At 42.7% G+C, this 20330-nt stretch overlaps 1 protein-coding gene across 2 annotated transcripts in view; it reads right to left on the minus strand.

Moving 5' to 3' along the window:
• Nucleotides 1-4063: 4063 nt before the first annotated feature.
• The window catches only part of PIP5K1A (phosphatidylinositol-4-phosphate 5-kinase type 1 alpha), a 39604-nt gene continuing 23337 nt past the window's right edge, over nucleotides 4064-20330 (minus strand). The window contains exons 5-16 of one of the 2 annotated variants that reach the window (XM_040230701.1): nucleotides 18584-18714; nucleotides 18033-18150; nucleotides 17698-17850; nucleotides 15366-15665; nucleotides 12855-13060; nucleotides 11517-11600; nucleotides 10666-10714; nucleotides 10378-10462; nucleotides 9104-9250; nucleotides 8783-8912; nucleotides 6020-6068; nucleotides 4064-5692 (exon numbers count right to left, since the gene is read on the minus strand). In XM_040230701.1, the coding sequence (XP_040086635.1) occupies nucleotides 5690-5692; nucleotides 6020-6068; nucleotides 8783-8912; nucleotides 9104-9250; nucleotides 10378-10462; nucleotides 10666-10714; nucleotides 11517-11600; nucleotides 12855-13060; nucleotides 15366-15665; nucleotides 17698-17850; nucleotides 18033-18150; nucleotides 18584-18714 (1455 nt within the window). In that variant the 3' untranslated portion in view covers nucleotides 4064-5689. The remainder of the gene's footprint in view (nucleotides 5693-6019; nucleotides 6069-8782; nucleotides 8913-9103; nucleotides 9251-10377; nucleotides 10463-10665; nucleotides 10715-11516; nucleotides 11601-12854; nucleotides 13061-15365; nucleotides 15666-17697; nucleotides 17851-18032; nucleotides 18151-18583; nucleotides 18715-20330) is intronic. The other variant, XM_040230702.1, reaches the window with a different exon arrangement.

A 20330-nucleotide genomic window follows, 5' to 3' on the forward strand; every position in this document is an offset into this window, starting at 1 on the left:
TTTTTTTTTATTGTCTTTTTGTCAGAAGCTTTTCAATGAAAAGATATGTGAGTTGCAAGAATGATCATGAGATCATAAGAGGCGAAATCTGATAGGATCAGAGTTCAGTAAAAACAAGAGCTCCAATATGAAAAAAAGCAAAAACAGTTCATTTACCTATGGGTCAGACACTATTCTAGGCACTTGGAAGGGAACAAAAAAAAGCCTGCCTTTGTGGAGCTTGCTTTCTATGGGGGAAGGCAGATAATAAACCAATAAGTCAGTGTTGAATAAGGATGAAACTAGGGTGGATGTGTGTGTGTATGTGTTTATATATAAACAGGATATTAGGGAAGACTTACAATTGAAAAGAGAGCTGAAGGACACCTGGGGAAGAGAGAAAGTGCAAATGCTCCAAGGCAAGAGTATATTTAAGAACACGATGGCCAGTAGGGACTAGAGTAGAGGGAGAGAAGAGATGAGACCAGAAAGGCAAAGAGAGAAGAAAGGTCAGATTAAGTATAGCAGTAAAGATTATTTTAAGGACTCTGAGATAGGAGCTGTTGGAAAGTTTCAGCAGAGGGTCTGTGTTCTAACAGATCACTCTGATTTCTGCATTGAGAACAGACTATGGGGAAAGAATAGGATACAGACCAGTTTGGAGACCATTTCAATGATCAGCTATGATGGTGGCTTTCTGTAGGGTGGCAACAAGATGTGAAAATAATGACATATGGATGAATTTTGCATATGTCATAAGATATACAACTTAGAGATTTCCCTGGCAGTCCAATGGTTAAGACTCCATGCTCCCAATGCAAAGGTCATGGGTTCGATCCCTGGGTCAGGAAACTAAGATGTCACATGCTGCTTGGCCCCACCCTCACCCCTCCAAAATTCTAAGATACAAAACTTCAAAAAATTGCCGATGGATTTGATGGAGGATGTAAGGAAAGGGGTTGTTAAGGGGTTATTAGAGTTGGTTCTAAGCAACTATTTCTGAAGATGGGCTAGGAGGGGCAGGAACCAGCAATTCAGTTTGGGACATATATTAGGTTGAAGATACTTATTAGACACCTAAATGGAGATGTCAAGTAAGTGTGTAGATATGAGTTTCCAGTTCAGAAAAAAAATCTGGGCTAGAGATAGAAATTTGGGAGTTTTTAGTTGATCATGAAGTGACGGGGGTGTTGGACAAATGATACAGGGCCTTTAGGACTTGGAGAGTGAAGGTGGACTAAAAGAAGGGGCCCTATGATTGAGCCCTGGACTTAATCATGCATTTTGAGGCTGGAGAGAAAAGGAGGAACCAGAAAAGAGGATGGAGATGGAGCGGTGCAGCAGCACCTTGGTAAGAACAACCAGGAGGAAGCACGTGGTATCCCCGAAGCTAAATGAAGAAAATATTTATTTCTAGGAGTGAGTAATAAACTGTCAGATGCTGCTGACCTGTCAAGTAAGATGAGGACTGATATATTTAGCAACATGAAGGTCATCAGTGACCTTAGAGTTCAAGACAGATTGGGGTCAAAAAGCTATTTGTGAAAATTCATTCCTAGGACAAGTTTTCTAACTTTGATCACTGGATATTATTAAAGAATTACTAATTTTTAAAGGCATGATAATATTGTTGTATTGTACCTTTAGCTCTTGACCTATATGTTGAAGTGTTTATGCACGAAATAATACGATGTTTGGGATTTTATTGGGGTGTAGTTGCTTTTGTCTGGGATTTTAAAAACAGTATTTATTTATTTGGCTGTGCCAGGTCTTAGTTGCAGCATGTGGTATCTAGTGCCCTGACCAGAAGCTGAATCCAGGGCCCCTCCACTGAGCAGAGTCTTAGCAACTGGACCACCATGTAAGTCCAGGTGAATCCCTGCGTGTAACTTAACATAAGCCTTTGGAGGTGCAGAGAGAAGGGAAGGGTGGGGTAGAAGGTATAGATGAAACAGATTGGCCTTATTTACAAACAAGCATTGAAGCTGGGTGATGCATACATGTCAATTTACTATATTTTTAACTTGAAATTTTCCATAATAAAAATTTAAATTCTTTTTAAAAGAGGAAAAATTGGAAACAGCTGATGCATTTAATGAACTTTTAATGGGCTTCCTACGTTGGGAGTGCGGAGTCTTAGCCACCAGACCACCAGGGAAGTCCCTTTGATGAACCTTAAAGAAATAATTTTACAAAAGATACTGATTTGTTTTTGTGTCTCTGAAAAGCTGAAAAATGAACAGTTTAATCTGAAACCTACTTTAACTAGCAACTCTTTGTTTAAAGAATGAATGAGACTTCAACTGTGGTAACCTTTTTGACTAGCTGAGATTGACATGTTTAAGAGTAAAACATTAGACTAGGATTTCCAGGTTATATATCCTATAGTTTGACTTTCCTCATTTTTGGAATAGGCCCTACTTGCAAGTGAATATAGATGGCAGGGTATAGCTGTAAAGTAGTAGCTGCTGCTCACCACTAGAGGGGCCCTCTGACCATCAGAGGGTATCTAGCACACCCAGCAGTTGCCTGAGTAAGTTGAAGAGTGACAAGCTAAGAGCAGTAGCAGCATCATTTTTCCCCTAAAATATGTTCAGATTTAATTCCTGTTTGGGAAAAAGTCTTCTTATCCAGTCTAAAGGAGGACTGAGCCTCTGACTTAAAATTCAAAACTTTGAGAATCCTCATTCCTCCTTCATTCCAGTTACTTGTTCTATTATAGAATTTATTACCATCTCAATTCTCTTCCTTCCTCTCCAGTTGGTATTGCCATCATCCTAAATGCACATTACTTCACACCTAAATTATCCATCTAACTTGTCAACTTTTTCTATCTGCTGTGATAGAACTGTCATCAGATTGGCTTTGGAATTCTTTTACGTCTCACTTATGGACAAAAACATTCTACATTTCCCTCACTGACTGCAGCTTAAAATAAAAATCCCTCAGCTTAGCAGCCAGGGTTTCCAGTGTTGCCTCCACCCATACTTATTCCAATATTCTCCCTCAGATCTCCCTCCACCGTTGCTTTCACCATGGTCTCTTCCTTGCTCTCTGCAACAGGCCATTCTGTTGGGAGCAGAGACAATGCTGCTGTCCTCAACTGCCAAGCACTCATGCCCGTTCTCATACCTCTAAGGCACTTGTGCTCAAGTGAAACTTTCCCCAACACTTCAGGCCCACAGTAACCTCTAATTTTGCTTAAAAAAAAAAAAAAGAATTTATTTTTGATTGCACTGGGTTTTCCCTGCTGTGCATGGGCTTTCTCTAGTTCTAGTGAGCGGGCACAGGCTTAGTTGCCCCTTGGCATGTGGAATCTTCACGGAGCAGAGGTCGAACTCAAGTCCCTTGCTTTGGCAGGGGGATTCTTAACCACTGGACCACCAAGGAAATCCACTTCTAATTTTCTTCCTTATTTTATGCTCTGTACCCCTCTTTCAGAAATCACATCTCATGTATTCTTTCTGTGTGCATGTATGTTGTACTCTTCTGGACTCTGTAAGCCCTATAAGATCAATTACTTTTAACCTTCAACTGCCCAGTGCATTGACTGTTCTTACTCATTAGCTGCTGCATAATTGTAGAATGATCTTAACAAAGTAGGGAATAGTGATGTGGAAAGGAACACCATAAGCTCAACCTCACAGAGGTTAGAAAAACACTTAGCTGAGGAAAGCAATCTTTATGTTTTTCTAAGAAAACTTGGGGCCAAGTTGAGGGAAGGAAAGCGAGAGAATCTCGGGCCAATAAATCTTAGCTTGCTTTTCCCACTGTCCTTCTCCTATCCTCCTAAAGCGAAGCAAAATTTTGAGCTTTGGATCCCCAAATCCCTACGCAACAGACCGACATTAATTCCTTTTCTAGCCATTCACAGCTTTTCCTTGTCAAGTTTAAGTTGTTAAGATGGAGGAGGTGGCCAGAAGGTAATGAATGAATGAAATTTCTCTCAGCCTGAGTTAGTCCAAAGCTGGAGTGAGGAAAACTGGAAAAGGATTCATTCATTCCAGGCAATATGAACAAAACAGCCTGGGGAAGAAGGGTGGAGCAGATGGTGTACGAAAAAGAATCAAGAGGAACCAAGAAGTCTAAATAACTGACAAAAGTTTAATGCATTAAAACCAGATACTTATCGCTTTTATACTGTATTTGCCATTTCTGAACAATACAAAGTAGAGGCAAATAGTGACACTTCATAAAAATGTTGACTCCCCATCCCCATCCTTGAGACCCAGCCTCCCTCAAATATTCCCTCCCACCCCTGACAGAACTCTGTCCTGAATAAAACACTTAAATACATCATAAATAGTAAATTATGAAAAAAAAAATAGCAAGAATTGTTTCTTTCCTTCTTGTAAAAAAGAACATGGCAGCAAAGACAGGCAGCCAGAAGCTGGCTGGGGGTGTCTAATATAGACAGTTACTCGGGGTGTGGACCAAGCTACTATCAAGGCAGGGTGGGGTGGAGGGGGCAGTACAGGAATCAACATCTGCCAGACTCACCAGGACCCCTTTCCCCTGACACAAGGAGGAGGATCAGATGGTGAACCCAGGGAGAAGAGGGGTTACACAGCCCCCATTTCCCATTCTCTGTGTGAAGAGAGGCGGCAGGGCGCGGGGCACAGCACTGACTGCACTAAGGCAAGAATCTGCTGGCTCCCTATGCGTTTAAGAGAACATTCTCTAGCCTCCCAGTTACCTGTTCAACAGACAGGTATCCCCGTCTCCATCTCAGCTCCACTAACGGCAGAACACTGTAGAAAAAGGTGGAAGAGCAAGGAAGACATCTCCTTTGGAGAAGAAATCTAAAATTCATTTGATAAGTCTTCATATTTAGAAAAACAAGGAGAATACATTTCAAATTGCAAAACAGTAATAACGATTATGGCCTGGCAGTGAGTAGGGTTCTGCCTAGGAAGGGTTCTGATCTGTGAGCCCCAAGACTGCACCACTGTTTAACAAAAGGGGTAAAGACTACCCTGTGTCCCACTCTCTCCATTCCTTCAGCCTTAAGAAATTCATTAAGAGAGGAGGAGTTAAAGAGGAGCTGCTTAGCACAGCAGTCACCACCTTCTGTTTCTCAAATACCAGGGCTCTTCTGAGGGAGCCCTGTGAATAGGCATCTCTCCAATACTTCTGGAGTTTTGATCTGAAAACTGGTTTGAAATTGTGTGCTATTTTCCTTTTCCTTTTTTAAGGAAACAAAAGGAGAGGGTTGGGAGGTTAAACATCCCCCAAAAAAATCTTTACGAAGATTACAGGCGTCTTCTTCCAGAGAAAGAGTTAGGGTAGGGATAATGTACCAGCCAGTCTGTCCTGAGGAAATTAGAGTCCAGCTCCTGATGAAAGGTTGATGAGGAGGGAAGAAAATCGCCAAGTCCAGCAATCCCACTTCCAACAGGAAGAAGGGGGATCTGAGACCATTCAGTTGTGGAAGCCAAGGCTGGTGAGCTTAAAACTGGTTTCACCCAACTTGGGAGTGGAGAGAATGCTGCTGTCCTCAACTGTCCCAGCACTAATGCCCATTCATAAGAAAGGGGAAGGAGAAAAGGTTCTTCTTCTTCAGGGGGAGATGGAGAGCTCTCCTAGCTTCCACTGTACTCCTTTTTTGATGACCAAGAAAAAGAAAACTCAGCATTGCTGGGTCAAGGGCTGACATCTTGGGATCACAGAGGTGGTTGAGTCTCGCTCCAAGTCTTCTGAGGATTTTTGCTCACTAAAAAGGTAAAGGGTATAAAGTTAAGGACGTGGAATATGAGATAAGGGGACAGCAAAGGAATTCAAGTTAATTTCAGTCTAGATGGCAGACCTAAGAAGTTTCCTGCTAGCCCAGTCTCAGCTTCCAAGTACACAGTACCACCAAAAATAAAAAACCACACCTCCCCCCGACCCCTGCAAAACCAAAAATTTTAAAAGTAAGATTTAGGGGAAGGGGGGTACCCAGTCCCCCTAACCCTGACAACTACTTCCTTGCTCTACTCCATCAGTGATGCTGTTTATATTCTTTCAAAGCAGCCACCTCCCCCACATCCCAGAAACTTACATGGATGAACTCTGACTCTGGAACTTCATGTTTTTCCAAGAGGGTTGAACTAACAGGAGTGGGAAAAAAAAAACCGGGCAGAAAGAAGAATTAGTAAATGAGAAAAAGAACTCTCAGGTCAAATCTCAGACTGCTTCTCTATATTTCACTGGGAATCAACTTAGAATTCAGAAAGAAGGGACTAAGGAGTTACTAGATCTGGAAGCACATTCTTTTACTTAACCGTTTCTTGACTACCATAAAATACTTCCTTAACACCTTCCTCTACTACTGCTTTCAATCCCCAGGTGTGGTAGGCACCCAACCATCACTGCTGCCTGATAGTCATGCCATCGTGTCGTTTTCTCCTCGAGTGTGGGCTGAACTTAGTGACTCTCTTCTAGTGAAGAGAATGCACCACAGGTGATCAAAATCAATTCTGAGACTAGGCTATGTAGCTTCCTCTTGGGCACATGCTCTCCAACTTGTTTGCTCTGAGGAAGTTGTTGCAATGCTGTGAGATGCATTATGGAGAGGACCATATGAAAAGGAACTGAGGGAATACCACCAGCTGACAGCCAACGAGGAACCCTTAGCCCAAGAGCCTGCAAGAAACTGAATCCAGCCAACAACCACATAAGCTTGGAAGCAGATCCTCCCCACTGGGCAAGCCTCCAGATGAGACCACACTGCTGGCTAATAGCTTGACTGTAATCTTCTGAGAGACTGAGCCAAGGGCACCTAGCTAAGTCATACTCAGATTCTTAAGCCACATAAAATCTGCGATAACAATATTTTTTGTTTTTAGCTGCTAAAATTTGGGGTAATTTATCTCACAACAGGTAGTACAGGTTTTTGTACCTGGAAATGAAATGCTGCTGTAATAAAAATCTAAAATGTAGAAGTGGCTTTGGAAGAGAAAAATGGGCTTTGAGGATAGTTTCAGTGAAAGTTTTAAAAGTGTCCCAAAGAATTCTGGACTGTAAGGGGTTTGCCAGTAAGGGCTTAAAGGGAAGTGAGAAAAATCTTATTGGAAATTGAAGGAAAGGGGATCTTTGCAATGTAGTGGAACAAAGTGCAGTGACAATGTCATCTATACTTATGTGGGAAGTAGAACACGTGCCTAATGAACTGGGTGAGCTAGCTAAGGAGATCTCTAAACTAAGTGCTGAAGGTGCCACCTGGTTTCTTCTTAATGCTTACAGTAAAATATGAGAGGAGAAAATAAATGACGGGAAGGACTAGGAGACAAAAAGAAGCCAAGGCTGGAAGGTTTGGAAAACTCTGAGCCTCTCTAGATAGCAAATGATGCTAAAATTACGAAATGGATAGAATCTAAGGCACTGCCAGGAGAATGTGGTCTACAGATGAAGCCACAGGTGTGACTATAAAACATCTGTCAAGAACTCACAGTACTCTTCAGTCACACGAAACGACATTCAAAAGATTAAGGGTATGTCTCTCAGATCCTCTCAACTTGAACAGGATCTCTAAGAAGCACAGAGCTTATCAAGAAGGTATTTGTGGGTATGGCTTTGGCCTAACAGTAAATCCCAATGAGATTCATAGGAACCCCACAAAATCTCTGAGGGCATTGTAGCAACAGACACACTGTCCTGCTTGGACTAAAAAAGACAGAAATAGTACACAAAGAAGAAACCACTGGATCCTCAAAATTCTGGCAAGTAGGCTGAGAAAATGACTCAGCTGCAAGCACATTCTAGTTTTCATGAAGGCTCAGAAGGCAAAACCAAGAGTCCAAAGGTAAAGCCAAAAATCATGAATTATTCTCATGCTTTGAAACGTGATAAACTCCTCCAGCACTTGCTCGATTTTAGGCTCCTCTGTGCCTCCTGTTCTCCCTTTTTCGTGCAGCAATGTGTAATGAAGTTATCTCTTGTCTGTCTCATCATGGTATGCTGGTGTGTGGGGAGAAGATAGCCTGTCTCTTTTATTAGTTTCACAGGTCTAAAGTGATCCCTACTTCCTGATACATGCTTAGGTACATCCACTCTCACTTGCCTATGCTAAGTGAAGCAGGCTGCCATCTTCTGAGTTATCCTCTGGAGAGGCTCAGGTGGCCAAGAACTTAGGGAGGCCCCCAGAAAACAGCCAGCAAGGAACTAAGGCCCTCAGTCCAGCAACTCACCAGAAACTGAATCCTGTCAAAGAGCACATAAATGTAAAGTGAAGCCTCTAAGGTGGGCCTTAAGATGAGCCTAGCCCTGGCCAAAGTGTGACTATCATGTCATGAAAACCCTTGAGCCAAGAACCCAGTTACACTGCACCTGGATTTCTGACTCACAGAAACCATGATATACGTTTGTTGTTTTAAGTCACTAAGTTTTGGGGTAATACATTTGATGTAATAGATGATCAACATACCAAAAACAAAACTAACTCACAATCCATATAATGGATCCTTTTGAAAGGCTATTCACTGCCTTCAGTGCGTAGGACTCCTACCAGCCTTAAATCCTAAGCTAAGAATTCTCACTTAAGTCATCGGGAAATGAAGCATTAAGTAAGATATTCTGACTGAGTACCAGAAGTTTGTACATAAGGGTTTCCCACCACCCCCTAAAAATACAGAGATGTTGATACACTTTTCCAAATCACTAAAGATGAGCTCTTAGGAAGATGAACGTGCAAAAATATAGTGAAGAACAAAAGACAATAAAATCTGGGGAAGAAAAAAAACAAACCAACAGAATTATGGAAGTTCTCAAAGACCTGAAAAGAGAGATGAGAAGATTACATGGAGAAAGAGACCAAGGAACCAACCTTGTAGTTAGCGTTTGCAAAGTCTCTCCAACTACAGGTGAGAAATAGGGGTCAGGAATAGTCGAGACCTCACTGATTTTCTCCAAAGGTGGAGTCTGAGGTAAAACATCAGGACGACCCAAGTGGACGCCTGGAAAAAAGAAAGAGGAAGAAAATCAATAAATCAAAAAGAAGAGAAAATGGGGGGGGGAATATAGGAAAAAATACGTAGCAAGTTGGCTTTTCGTGAACAGGAGTGGGGACAGAGGTCCTAAGCAGGAGATGAGAGCCCAGCAGGGAGGGAGGGAGCACACACACGGGGGCTCCAGCCCGGGCGCTGACCTGGCTCCACTTCCGCCTTTGTTGTCACTTGTGCCTTGTGCTCCCCAGAGACCGACGGCTGGAAACTTACGCAGGAGTTGCCGCTGGGGCCTGCTCGCCGAGAGAAAGATGAGCCAGACCGAAACTTTTTGGAAGGAGAGGACTTCACTTCAAAAGGGAAAGAGAAAGCCTACTTAGCACCTACCTCAGAAACAGTCACCAAGACATAAATACAACTTGCTAGTGTCCCCAACAAAAACCCAAGGTTGTCCTTCTGCAAAGCAGGAAAAATGGTTAATGTCAACAAAGATGGGCTCTATGAACTGCTTATCAGAGGAGGGGCATCTCAGTTCATGTCACTTTGGAAAAGAAAGCAGAGAACCCAGAGGAAAGGGGATGCATATTTCTCCCCTCCTACAACCTTGATGGCTTTGCTTCCACCGGATGACATGTCTCCTAATCTGTAACTCCTTTTTAATAGCAGCCTTCAGTTAAACCAGACACTCTGTATCTTTGTATAACTTGACACACACAGCACCATGACAATACTTTACACTTGTTTATATATCACTTTAAAAAGACTCTGAGAAGATTATTCTGTTTGTTGAGACTGCTTGGCATGCATAGGTCCTCTCTGCCTCACTGAGGGACTACTAATGGCTATGATGAGGAGATGGAGATAGGAAGGAGCTGGGGATTTGCCAGTGGCGGTAGCATGGAAGGCTTGGAAAGAAGGACACTGGCACTTCCCAACTCCCTCCCCTAGGCTGAGACTCTAGCAAAAAGGTGAAACCCACAAATGAAATAAGATAAGAGGAAACTGAGGGGGCAAGTCGGAAGTGAGAGAGACAGAAAGAGGAGCACCTCTAGCTGACTAATACCTGCTAAGCAGACATGAGTAAATGCTTCTCCAACTTTCTGATCCTAATCTGAGAACTCCATGGTCTTGGGGACACAGTAACATTCTTGCCTCTCTCTATTCACAGAAGTCTGGCTTTGCCTACCTCAGCCTGTGGCACGGATCCTACACCCGCAATTAAGTATTTTTACAATCCCACCAGTTTCTCAGAAATGCCCCTCACCTCCACGACACATGTAGGGATTGCCAGGGGGAAAGTAGCAACTTGGTAATGACTAGGGCAGAGTGACTGACATAAGGATGGGCAGCAGCTCTCAGGGGATGTGGGTAGAGGAAGAGAAGTCTCTGGCTTTGGCAGTTCCATGACAGGGGAGTCCTGCCCCCACCTCCTGAAGTAAGAGAGCCACTGGAGGGTCATCGGGCAGAAGCCACTTACAGGGGACCTTCTTAAAAACCGTAGTGCACATGAAACGCTGGAACCGTTCAGCGTAGAAGCTGGGGCGGTGCACTGACACGGTGTCCTGCAGAGGAAACAAGATGGCTGGAGTTAGGGAAGGGGAGGCCCAGCAAGAGAATCTCTAGTCGAAGGGCCATTTTTCCCCTAGGCTGAGACCCTAGCAAAAAGGTAAAACCCACAAATCAAATAAGATAAGAGGAAACTGAGGGGGCAAATCAGAAGTGAGAGAGACAGAAAGAGGAGCGCCTCAAGTTGACTGCTACTCACCCCATCATGTACCAGAGCTTTCCAAGAATGCTCCAACTTCTTAATAAACCTGTCAAGAAAAATGTATACATCATAAATTCACATTAAATGAATGACCTTATAGATTTTATTTTACAGACCTGAGCAATCATAGTAGAAAAACTTGAAAAGACAGAAGCCAGGAAAGCACTCCCACTATTATGCTACAGTTTTCAAAGAACAGACAGGGTAGTGCTTATTCAGCATGGAGATCAAAGATGTTTTTAGAGTAAGTCAACAATCCTCTCACCGGAAAAGGATATTTAATACATCCTGGCAAGTCAGGGACAAGAATATTTATTGTAAAAGGGGAACTGTAGAGACAGACAGGCAAGCCTGGAGGGAGGTCAAATATTGTCCAGTCCTCACTAGTGTCTGAAATCTTACAGGAGCAAAACTGGGGTCTAACATTTCCAGCTCTTCCCTCACTACCATCCACTGCTTTGGTCCCACAGGCTAATACTTTTCACAGAACAGTGATCCCTTTGTTTTTCTTCCATGGAAAAGAGGAATGTGTTTCCAATTGTATCCCAAAGTGGAGTATGACTCATCTCACAGGTTTTCCACAAAGAGCCAGCAGGATGGCGTATTCCACCCTGCTGCTTCTGAGGACTGACTCAGCTTTCCACAAAGGTGTATGCTATGTTTGCGACATGGTAGGTAAGGAAGTCAAGAGACAGGCATAACCAAGGAAATAAATCACCATTTGAAACCCAGTGAGGCAAGCAGCCAGACTGCAACTTATTGTTCTTGCTTCAGGAAGAATTTGGTGACAAAGAGCAAGATGAGTAAGTCTACATCCACTCTGACCCTGGGATTGATATGTTTCTCACCTGTAAGACTGTAGAATGTCAATGATCCCGATATAAAGCAGCAGCCTTTCCCCTTTACTATTCCGGGCCGGGATGCCACCCATACTGGGGAAGACAAGAAGGAAAGAGTAACAATATCTTCCGGCTAGCAGGCAGGAGCTTCTGCTAAATTCAAACCCAATCAAGAGCTGTAACTGAGACCTAAACACAACTGTCCCATTTTCCATAAACGGGAAAAGTGAGAGCCTTCACCCAACCCCAACCACTTTGGAGTATATATATAATATACAACTTCTTGCCCTCCAGATTTCACTTGCCCGCCTCTCCCACCCCAATTTCACCAACAAGAATCTAAAATTCACCTCCTACTCAGCAATTTTAGGAAGACTCTCCCAATTAACTCTAAACTTTCTTAGTACTCTCTCTTTCTTTGCCCTGCCATGTGTCTTGTGGGATTTTAGTTCCCTGATCAGAAATCAAATCCAGACCCTCAACAGTGAAAGCAGAGGCCTAACCACTGGACCGCCAGCAAATTCCTCCCTAGTACTTTAATTTATGCCCACTAAGACACTCTTCTTGAGAATCATGATAATACTTTAAATGAAACCACCAAAAGACATGTGATACTTCAGTAACTACAATTCTTTGGCCCACGAATGTAACAAAGATGCCTTCCATAGAAAACTGAAAGTCGCTTAGTCCTGTCTGACTCTGTGACCCCATGAACTGCAGCCTACCAGGCTTCCCTCTCCATGGAATTCTCCAGGCCAGAATACTGGAGTGGGTAGCCTTTCCCTTCTCCAGGGATCGAAACCAGATTTCCCGCATTGCAGGCGGATTCTTTACCAACTGAGCCACTAGGGAAGCCCCAGAATACTGGAGTGGGTAGCCTACCCCTTCTCTAGGGGGTCTTCCCAACCCAGGAATCAAACCAGGGCCTCCTGCATTGTAGGCAGATTCTTTACCCGCTGAGCTAGTTCTTGAGAATCATGATAAAGAATACTTTAAAATGAAACCACCTGAAAGACATCTGATACTTCAGTGCTACTTCTTTGATCCATGAATGTAACAAAGACACCTTCCATAAAAAAGGTCTGTAATAAATTGTTTTTGATGAAGTTCTTACAATTTGCAGGTATGTATCTAAGACTCTGAGCTCCTTCCAAGTTTACAAATCCCAAATTTAAGAATCTTCCTTTCCTTTTACATTCTTAGGAACGCTCACTCTATAGTTCTTCAAGTATTAATGTTGACTTCACTGCTGAATAAAGGCTACTCCTTCTCAGAAGCTGTGTACCCCTCTCCAGAAAAAAATGCTTTGAGCCTACACACTCCTTCCTGGTGCCCGAGTCCACTCACTGGTCATCGGTCTCCATGGTGCCACCTCGCCGCGCCTCGCCCTGGATAGATTCCATGGCTGTGGAATAGAGAGCCTTTTGGGGGGCTGGTCTGCGAGTGTCAGCTGAATATTGTGCTTCGCTGCCTAAAGGCTCTCGTTGTGCATGATCTATGTTATGGATTGACACCAGGAGGCTATAGTCCATTATCTTGAAGCTCTGCAGCACCTAATGGAAGCAAAAACATGATCTGAGCCTTGGGAAGTATGAGAATCTTTTTTCAGGATCTTACGGCTTTCCTGGTCTAACTACTGGAGTCACCCTCCAGAGCTAAGCACAGGATTATCATTCACTCCTCCCACTCCTTGGAGAACAGTACATTGACCTTCTCTGCTCTCCCATCACTGATACTCCTTCAGCTTTCCTTCACCAGAGTAAATACAAATTAGACCACAGCCTAGCCCACAAGACCTTATTTGTTTGTTCTTTCCTTGTGTCTCTTCATGAAAAGAATATTATATACTCAATGCAAGAAGAAATATGTATCTGAGCTCAAAGAAAATCCACAGGAGGGTCAGGTAGAAGCATACTCTGTGACAGTGCAGATCTGTGGCAGGACCTTATATGGCCAGCTTCAACTCGGTTTAATATTTGCTGAAGCCTCAACATCTGTAGGTAGGCTCTGTGCCTGCTTCTGTGGATACAGACACTTAAGAGACCATCTGTCCTCATGGATATCATAATTTAGTAAGGGAAATAAACATATAAATAAATACAATACAGTCTAGTATGTGTAATAATGGAAGTGCATACATGGTTGAGGAATACTACAGAGGAGGTCAGGAGGTATATAAACAGGTTTATGAGGGATACATTAGAAAGAAAATAAGTGCATGTAAACAAAGGAAGGAAAGAATAATGCAATAATGCCAAGGGCTGGAGGCATGAAACTGCAGGCCACGAGCAGATGGCTATCATCTGGTGGTGGTGTTTAGTCACCAAGTCATGTCTGACTCTGTGACCCCATGGACTGCAGCATGCCAGGCTTCCCTGTCCTTAATTATCTCCTGGAATTTGTTCAAATTCACATCCATTGAGTCTGGTGAGGCAAAGTATAGGTGTTTGGCATATGAGAGAAGATGGGAGGGGCAGGACAATGCCAGGCCTGATGAGCCATATTAAAAAGTGTGGACTGTCTCTCCAGTTCTCAACCTGGTATACTTCCACCAGTTCCAGTAGCTCACTTTGGTGGTACAGCTCACCCAAGGCTGTTTTGATGAGCGGGTAAAGGATAAAGAGAATACAGGACTGATTCTTATGTGTAACTTATAAAACCTCTCTGCTCCACTAAGTCTCCAGTCCTCACAACCAAGAAAGTCAAACTAAAATGGGCATTATCCTGGAGGAAGAGGCAGAGTAAGCAAAGGAAAGCAAGGATGATAACACTGAGCAGATGACGATCCTGCAAAAGCAGCCTGCAAAAAAAAAAAAAAGATGTGGAAAAACAAGAGAAAGATGTCACAAAACCCAAGATGTTAAGAAAGTGGAAACAATCAACTGTCAAACACCGCAGAAAACTCAAGGAAGGACTAAGAAGTACTCTACTTAGCGTCCAAGTGGTCATTGGAGAGAGCAAGTCAACTGGAAGCGGTGTGAGCAAAAGCCAGGACATAGAGGCAGGAAGGCAGGCAAGAGACGAGAAAGGCAAAGGAGAAAGGAAGGCTTCATTACATGAAGACACTGAAAAAAACTCTCCTAAACTTTAAGTTGATGATGGGGACAGGACGAAGGGATGCTACAGAAGTTGAGGTAGCTTGTTGAGAAACAAGGCTAGGGGGATGGGGGTTACAACACTGTTGGAAGAGAGTACCAATCACTTGGCATCTCTGAGAGAAACAGGAAGTACATTAATGAGCAATACTGATGGCCCAAGTGGAACTGGGTATCATAAATCTATAAAGGAACTTCCCTGATGGTCCAGCGGCTACCACTCCATGCTCCCAATGCAGGCGGCTTAGGTCTGATCCCTGGGCAGGGAAGGAGATCCACATGCCACAATTAAAAGACCTTGCATGCAACAAAGATCAAAGATCTAGCATGCTATAACTAAGACCTGGTACAGCCAAATATATAATTTTTTTTTAATGGTACTGAAGAATCTATAGAGATGCCACTATACATAGCTGTGTGATTTTTTCTAGCAGCACTCAGCTTCCAAGGTATAAATTTGAATTGGCAGGCAGGATCAAAATGTGAGCAGTGATGGTATTGGTATGGAAACAAGGAGAATGTATGATTATGAGGCCCAGGACAGGTAGAGAGAAAAAAGACAGGGAGGGGAGTTAGACTAACAGAGAGAAAGTAAAAACGTAAAGGCATAAATGATCTCATGTAAAAGATACTGTAAATGAAGTTTGACACATACTTTATATAGAGTCCCATCTCTTACAGATTAAATGCCTTAGAACCACCAAACTGTTTTAGTCACTGAGATTTCTGGTGCCTGAGAGAGAAGGAAATATGACAAACTCACCAAACAGTCACGCTGCAGGGTCTTGCATAGAGCGTTGTACATATCAGCATCCAAAAAGAGACCATCAGGGATGTCTTGTAAGAAGTCCAGATCTTTAAGGGTAGGGAGAGGTTTCTCTCGCTCTTTTTGGGAAGCTCGCCTTTTATATGTTGAGCCCTTGAGGTCATACTTGATATGCATCTTGACTGACCGTGGTAAGAGATTGTTCATCACGACAATTCGAATATTCTTACCACCTGCCTGCACACAGTACAGTCCATAGAACTTAGGCAACAAAGTCCGAGGGTTCTGGTTGAGGTTCTGAGGGCAAGAAAGTAAAGTCAGCTAATTTTCAATGAAACTCAAGGACAAAACCTGCTACCCACCTCCTCTGCTCATGGGATTTCAGATACAATCTGCCTGCCCAGAAGCCCATATTGTAACTGTTTTAAAATTTCCAAATGTATCTGTCTTAATAATGGGATCACTACCAAACCAAGTAGCAGATCCTCCGATATACTAAGCAGTCAGGATACTACAAATATGATGAATATATTCCTTTAGAGAGGTTTAAGGGAAGACAGCACGGAGAAAGTCTTAACCTTTAGCCTTCTTTATAGTGTATTTTTGTTGAGTATGATGGGAGGCAAAGGAGAGTTCCCTCACTTCTCCAGCACCTCCAAGAGGTATCAGTAAGAATGAACATAGTACTATCAAGAGAAGTAACCAACCTCACTCCCTGATTCAGGAGCTGGACTAAGAATGGAAAGCAAAATCATCATTGAATAAAAACAAAAATAAAACAAACGGGATCTAATTAAACTTAGAAGCTTTTGCACAGCAAAGGAAAACATCAACAAAATAAAAGGAAATTCCCAGAATGGGAGAAAATATTTGCAAATGAAGCAACCAACAAGCAATTAATCTCCAAAATATACAAACAGCTCAAGCAAGTCAATAACAACAACAAAAAACAACCCAATCAAAAAATGGGTGGAAGATCTAAATAGACATTTCTCCAAAGACGACAGATGGCCAAGAGGCACGTGAAAAGATGCTCAACATCACTAATTATTAGAGAAATGCAAATCAAAAAAACTACAGTGACGTATCACCTCACATAGTTCAAAATGGTGATCATCAAAAAATCTACAAATAGTGACAGAGAAGGTGTGGAGAAAAAGGAACCTTCCTACATTGTTGGTGGGACTGTAAACAGGTACAGCTACTAATGGCATACAGTATGGAAGTTCCTTAAAAAACTAGAGTTACCATATAATCCAGCCTTATCAATCCTGGGCATATATCCAGAGAAAATCATAATTTGAAAGGATACACAAACCCCAAAATGCTCACTGCAGCACTGTCTACAATAGCCATGACATGGAAGCAACTGACCGAGGAATGGATAAAGATGCAGTACATATGTACAGTGGACTGTTCTGTGGGTGTGCTCAGTGGTGTCCAACTCTTGGCAACCCCATGGACTATAGCCTGCTAGGCTCCTCTGTCCACGGAATTTTCCAGGCAAGAATACTGCAGTGGGATGCCATTTCGTCCTCCAGGGGGTCTTCCCAACCCAGGGATCAAACCCACGTCTCCTGCACTGGCAGGAGGATTCTTTTACCACCTGCGCCACCTGGGAAGCCCCACAATGAACAATTACTCAGCCAAAAAAAGAATGAAATAATGCCATTTGCAGTGACATAGATGGACCTAGACTATCATACTGAGTGAAGTCAGAGAAAGACTAATATATAACACTTTTAAGTGGAATATAAAGAAACGGTAAAAATGAACATGTTTCAAAACAGAAGTTGAGTCATCGATGTACAAAACAAACTTGTGGTTACCAGAGGGAAAAGGAAGGGCATAAATTGGGAGACTGAAATTGACATATACACACTACTGTAAACAGAATAAATATTAAATTAATAAGAACATACTGAATAGAACAGGGAACTCTGTTCAATACTCTGTAATGACCTATACATGGGAATAGAATCTAAAAAAAAAAGTAGACATTATGTGTATGTATAACTGACTCATTTTGCTGAACGTCAGAAACTAACACAACATTGTAAATCAACTATACTCTAAATAAATAAATAAACATCACTGAATTTTGTCTTTGGGTAGGAAGACCTAAGCTAGGTTATACTCAAAATAGGACAGATAAACAAAACCCCCTTTAGCCATAGAGAGACAGAAGAGATGGGACCAAAAGCACAAAGATGAACTACATCCCTAAGACAGAAGCGTGAACATTGCTTTCCCCCTGATGTCAGCCTGCCCAGCCTTGTCCAGGAGTGGAGTGGGCAGCTCGAGCAGTTGGTACTCCTTGTCCTCTCACCATGTAGTATCCTGGAAGCAGCTTCTGTAGAAACTCTGCCTCTTTGTGCTGGACTGTTTTTATGATGAATTCGTCATCACTGGACACGTAGAAGAGGGAACCACTAGCCCCAGAGTTGCAGAGTTCAATCAGCGGTTCATTGCAGAGGGAGTACTAGGGCCCAAAGAAAAGAGAGCAAGAGGTTCAGAGATACCAGGGCTTCCCCTATCAGAAATCAACTACAGGTACAATTCTATTCTAAAATAAACAAATAAGAGCAAGAATGTGCAGAGGTCTTCCTTTGGAAGTACTCCTCTGATACTGGAGTCCCAGAGTCCTGAGGTCCGGAAGCTTACCAAATAATCATCAGGCCGGATACCAAATAACTCCCGAAAGTATCGGAAGGCAACAGGTGCGTAGGTCTTGAATCGAAAGTCATTGTAGTGATGAGCAGGGGTCAGGTTGCTCCCTTCACTGTGGGGTTAAAAAGAAGAAGTCATAACTTACCAGTCCCTGTAATTTAGGGAGTCCACAACCCTGGGAAGACAGTCACCGAGGCAAGTCAATACAACCCTCCTGAGAGAACCAAAGGGACTGGATGAGTCAGTTACATAATGGGACACAGGTGCGACAAAGGGATTAAGACATGAAGCAGGGATCATATACCCCCTATCCAACGCCCTGAAGTGCTTTTCAGGGCTCAGTCCATAGGCCAGAGGCTCACAGAAGCATCCAAAGGATAGCATCTACTGTCCAAATCCTCCAGTCCTACGTCACACTGATTAATATCAGGCTAAGGATTGGATGCATGCCTAAATTAGGTATGAATTTCTAAAATGTCCTAATGTTGATATAAAAAAGTCACATTTCCCAGGACATTCTTCTGAACATTAATTAACCACTGTACCTCGGGAAGAAGATACTCTCCACCACGTAGAAGTCTTGCATGAGGACATCTCGCTCTGGTTTGGTACTCAGGCTTCCTACAGTGTGAGTAATCCCTAACTGGATGGCACCTTTTAAGGCTGATGAGGTTGTCTGAAACAAGAGGAAAGTTTCTAGTATTAAATCTGATTACAGCAGTAAAAACTCAGGAGAGAAGAACCAGAAGAAACAATGGAAAGCAAATGCCCTTCCAGTGGTTCATTCTTAACTGGGGCAATCCAATTTCCCCATCTTCATGGCTCCACATGGCAGTGAAGCCTGAAAAGACTGGAGAGGCATGACAATACAGAGTAGCAAAGGTGTGACTATGGGAGCCAGCCTTCACTAGGCAAAGTGTTCCTCCAACCTCCACATCTGGAAGATACACTGAAATGAGAGAACAATCTCAGGTCTCACTCCAAAGGTTCCTGCCCCCAGAGCATACAAGGTCCTCCAAATATTTTATTCATCAGATACAGAATGTTAACTAAAATTAAATGATATTCTGACTGACTGAAGCTCAGTCCTCTAAGACCAGGCCTGAGTGATGTCCCAAGGCCAACAGAGTGGCAAAAAAAAGCTACTAAAAAGCCTGAAAGATTAAAATTATTTCTGAGAGAAGTATTTAGCTTTAAAATTATCATGTGTGTGTGCTTACTCCCCCATTTGTGTCCTACTCTTTGTGACCCCATGTACTGTAGCCCTCCAGGCTCCTCTGTCCATGGGGATTCTCCAGGCAAGAATAATGGAGTATGCTGCCATGCCCTCCTCCAGGGGATCTTCCCAACCCAGGGACTGACCCCAGGTCTCCTGCATTGCAGGTGGATTCTTTACCATCTGAGCCACCAGAGAAGCCCATTATCATATTATGGTCAAAATACAAATATAAGAGCTCCATTCTTACAATCAGGATTCCAATGTCATGAGAAAATGTCATATTAACTAGATCTGTGCTATCTAATACAGTAGTTAGTAGCCACACTCGGCTATTTAATTCTAAGTTAATTAAAATTTAATTTAATTTAAAAATCACTTCTTCAGTTTTGCTAGACACATTCAGGTATGGTTAGTGGCTACCACCCTGGATAACACAGGTATAGCACATTTCAATCACATAGGAAGTTCTATTGGATAGTTTTGTTCTAAGCCATTTCCCTTATCCCCAACCCTTACCAAGTATTTACTTGCCTTTCTACTTAGTCCTCATGGGGCATTAAAATTATAATTAATTTTTTAAGTGCTTGCCTCTCTTAGACTAGAAACTCAGTTTGTCATCTCACTTTTCACCACATAAAATGAGCTCAATAAATGTCTGTTGAATTGATCTGATCTGGGCAGTCAGATCCCTGACGGAGAATGCATGAGTGTACCTCTCTCACTTCGGACAATGCGGTAAGACAAAAAACAGACACAAGAAAACTGACATGGGCCAGACAAGGTACAGGTGCCATACAGGGGTTTAACACTCCACCGCAGGAAACCTAAGCATCTCCAATTAGCCCGGAACTGAAGAACTGGATCACCCCACGATGCTCCTCTTCTGCTCTCCCTTCACCAGTTCAATTTCCTCTTCTTGGTTATTACTACTATCTTTTCAATCCATTTCATATCTCTAGTTCAAAATCAGGTGCTCTAGGCCCTATCCACCAACTGAAACTATAATCTTAAAAAAACTAAACCCAAGAGCTTCCCTGGCGGCTCAGTGATAAATAATCTGCTTGCCAATGAAG

The sequence above is a fragment of the Oryx dammah genome, unplaced genomic scaffold (assembly GCF_014754425.2).
Source record: "Oryx dammah isolate SB20612 unplaced genomic scaffold, SCBI_Odam_1.1 HiC_scaffold_28, whole genome shotgun sequence".
In the NCBI taxonomy this organism is placed as follows: domain Eukaryota; kingdom Metazoa; phylum Chordata; class Mammalia; order Artiodactyla; family Bovidae; genus Oryx; species Oryx dammah.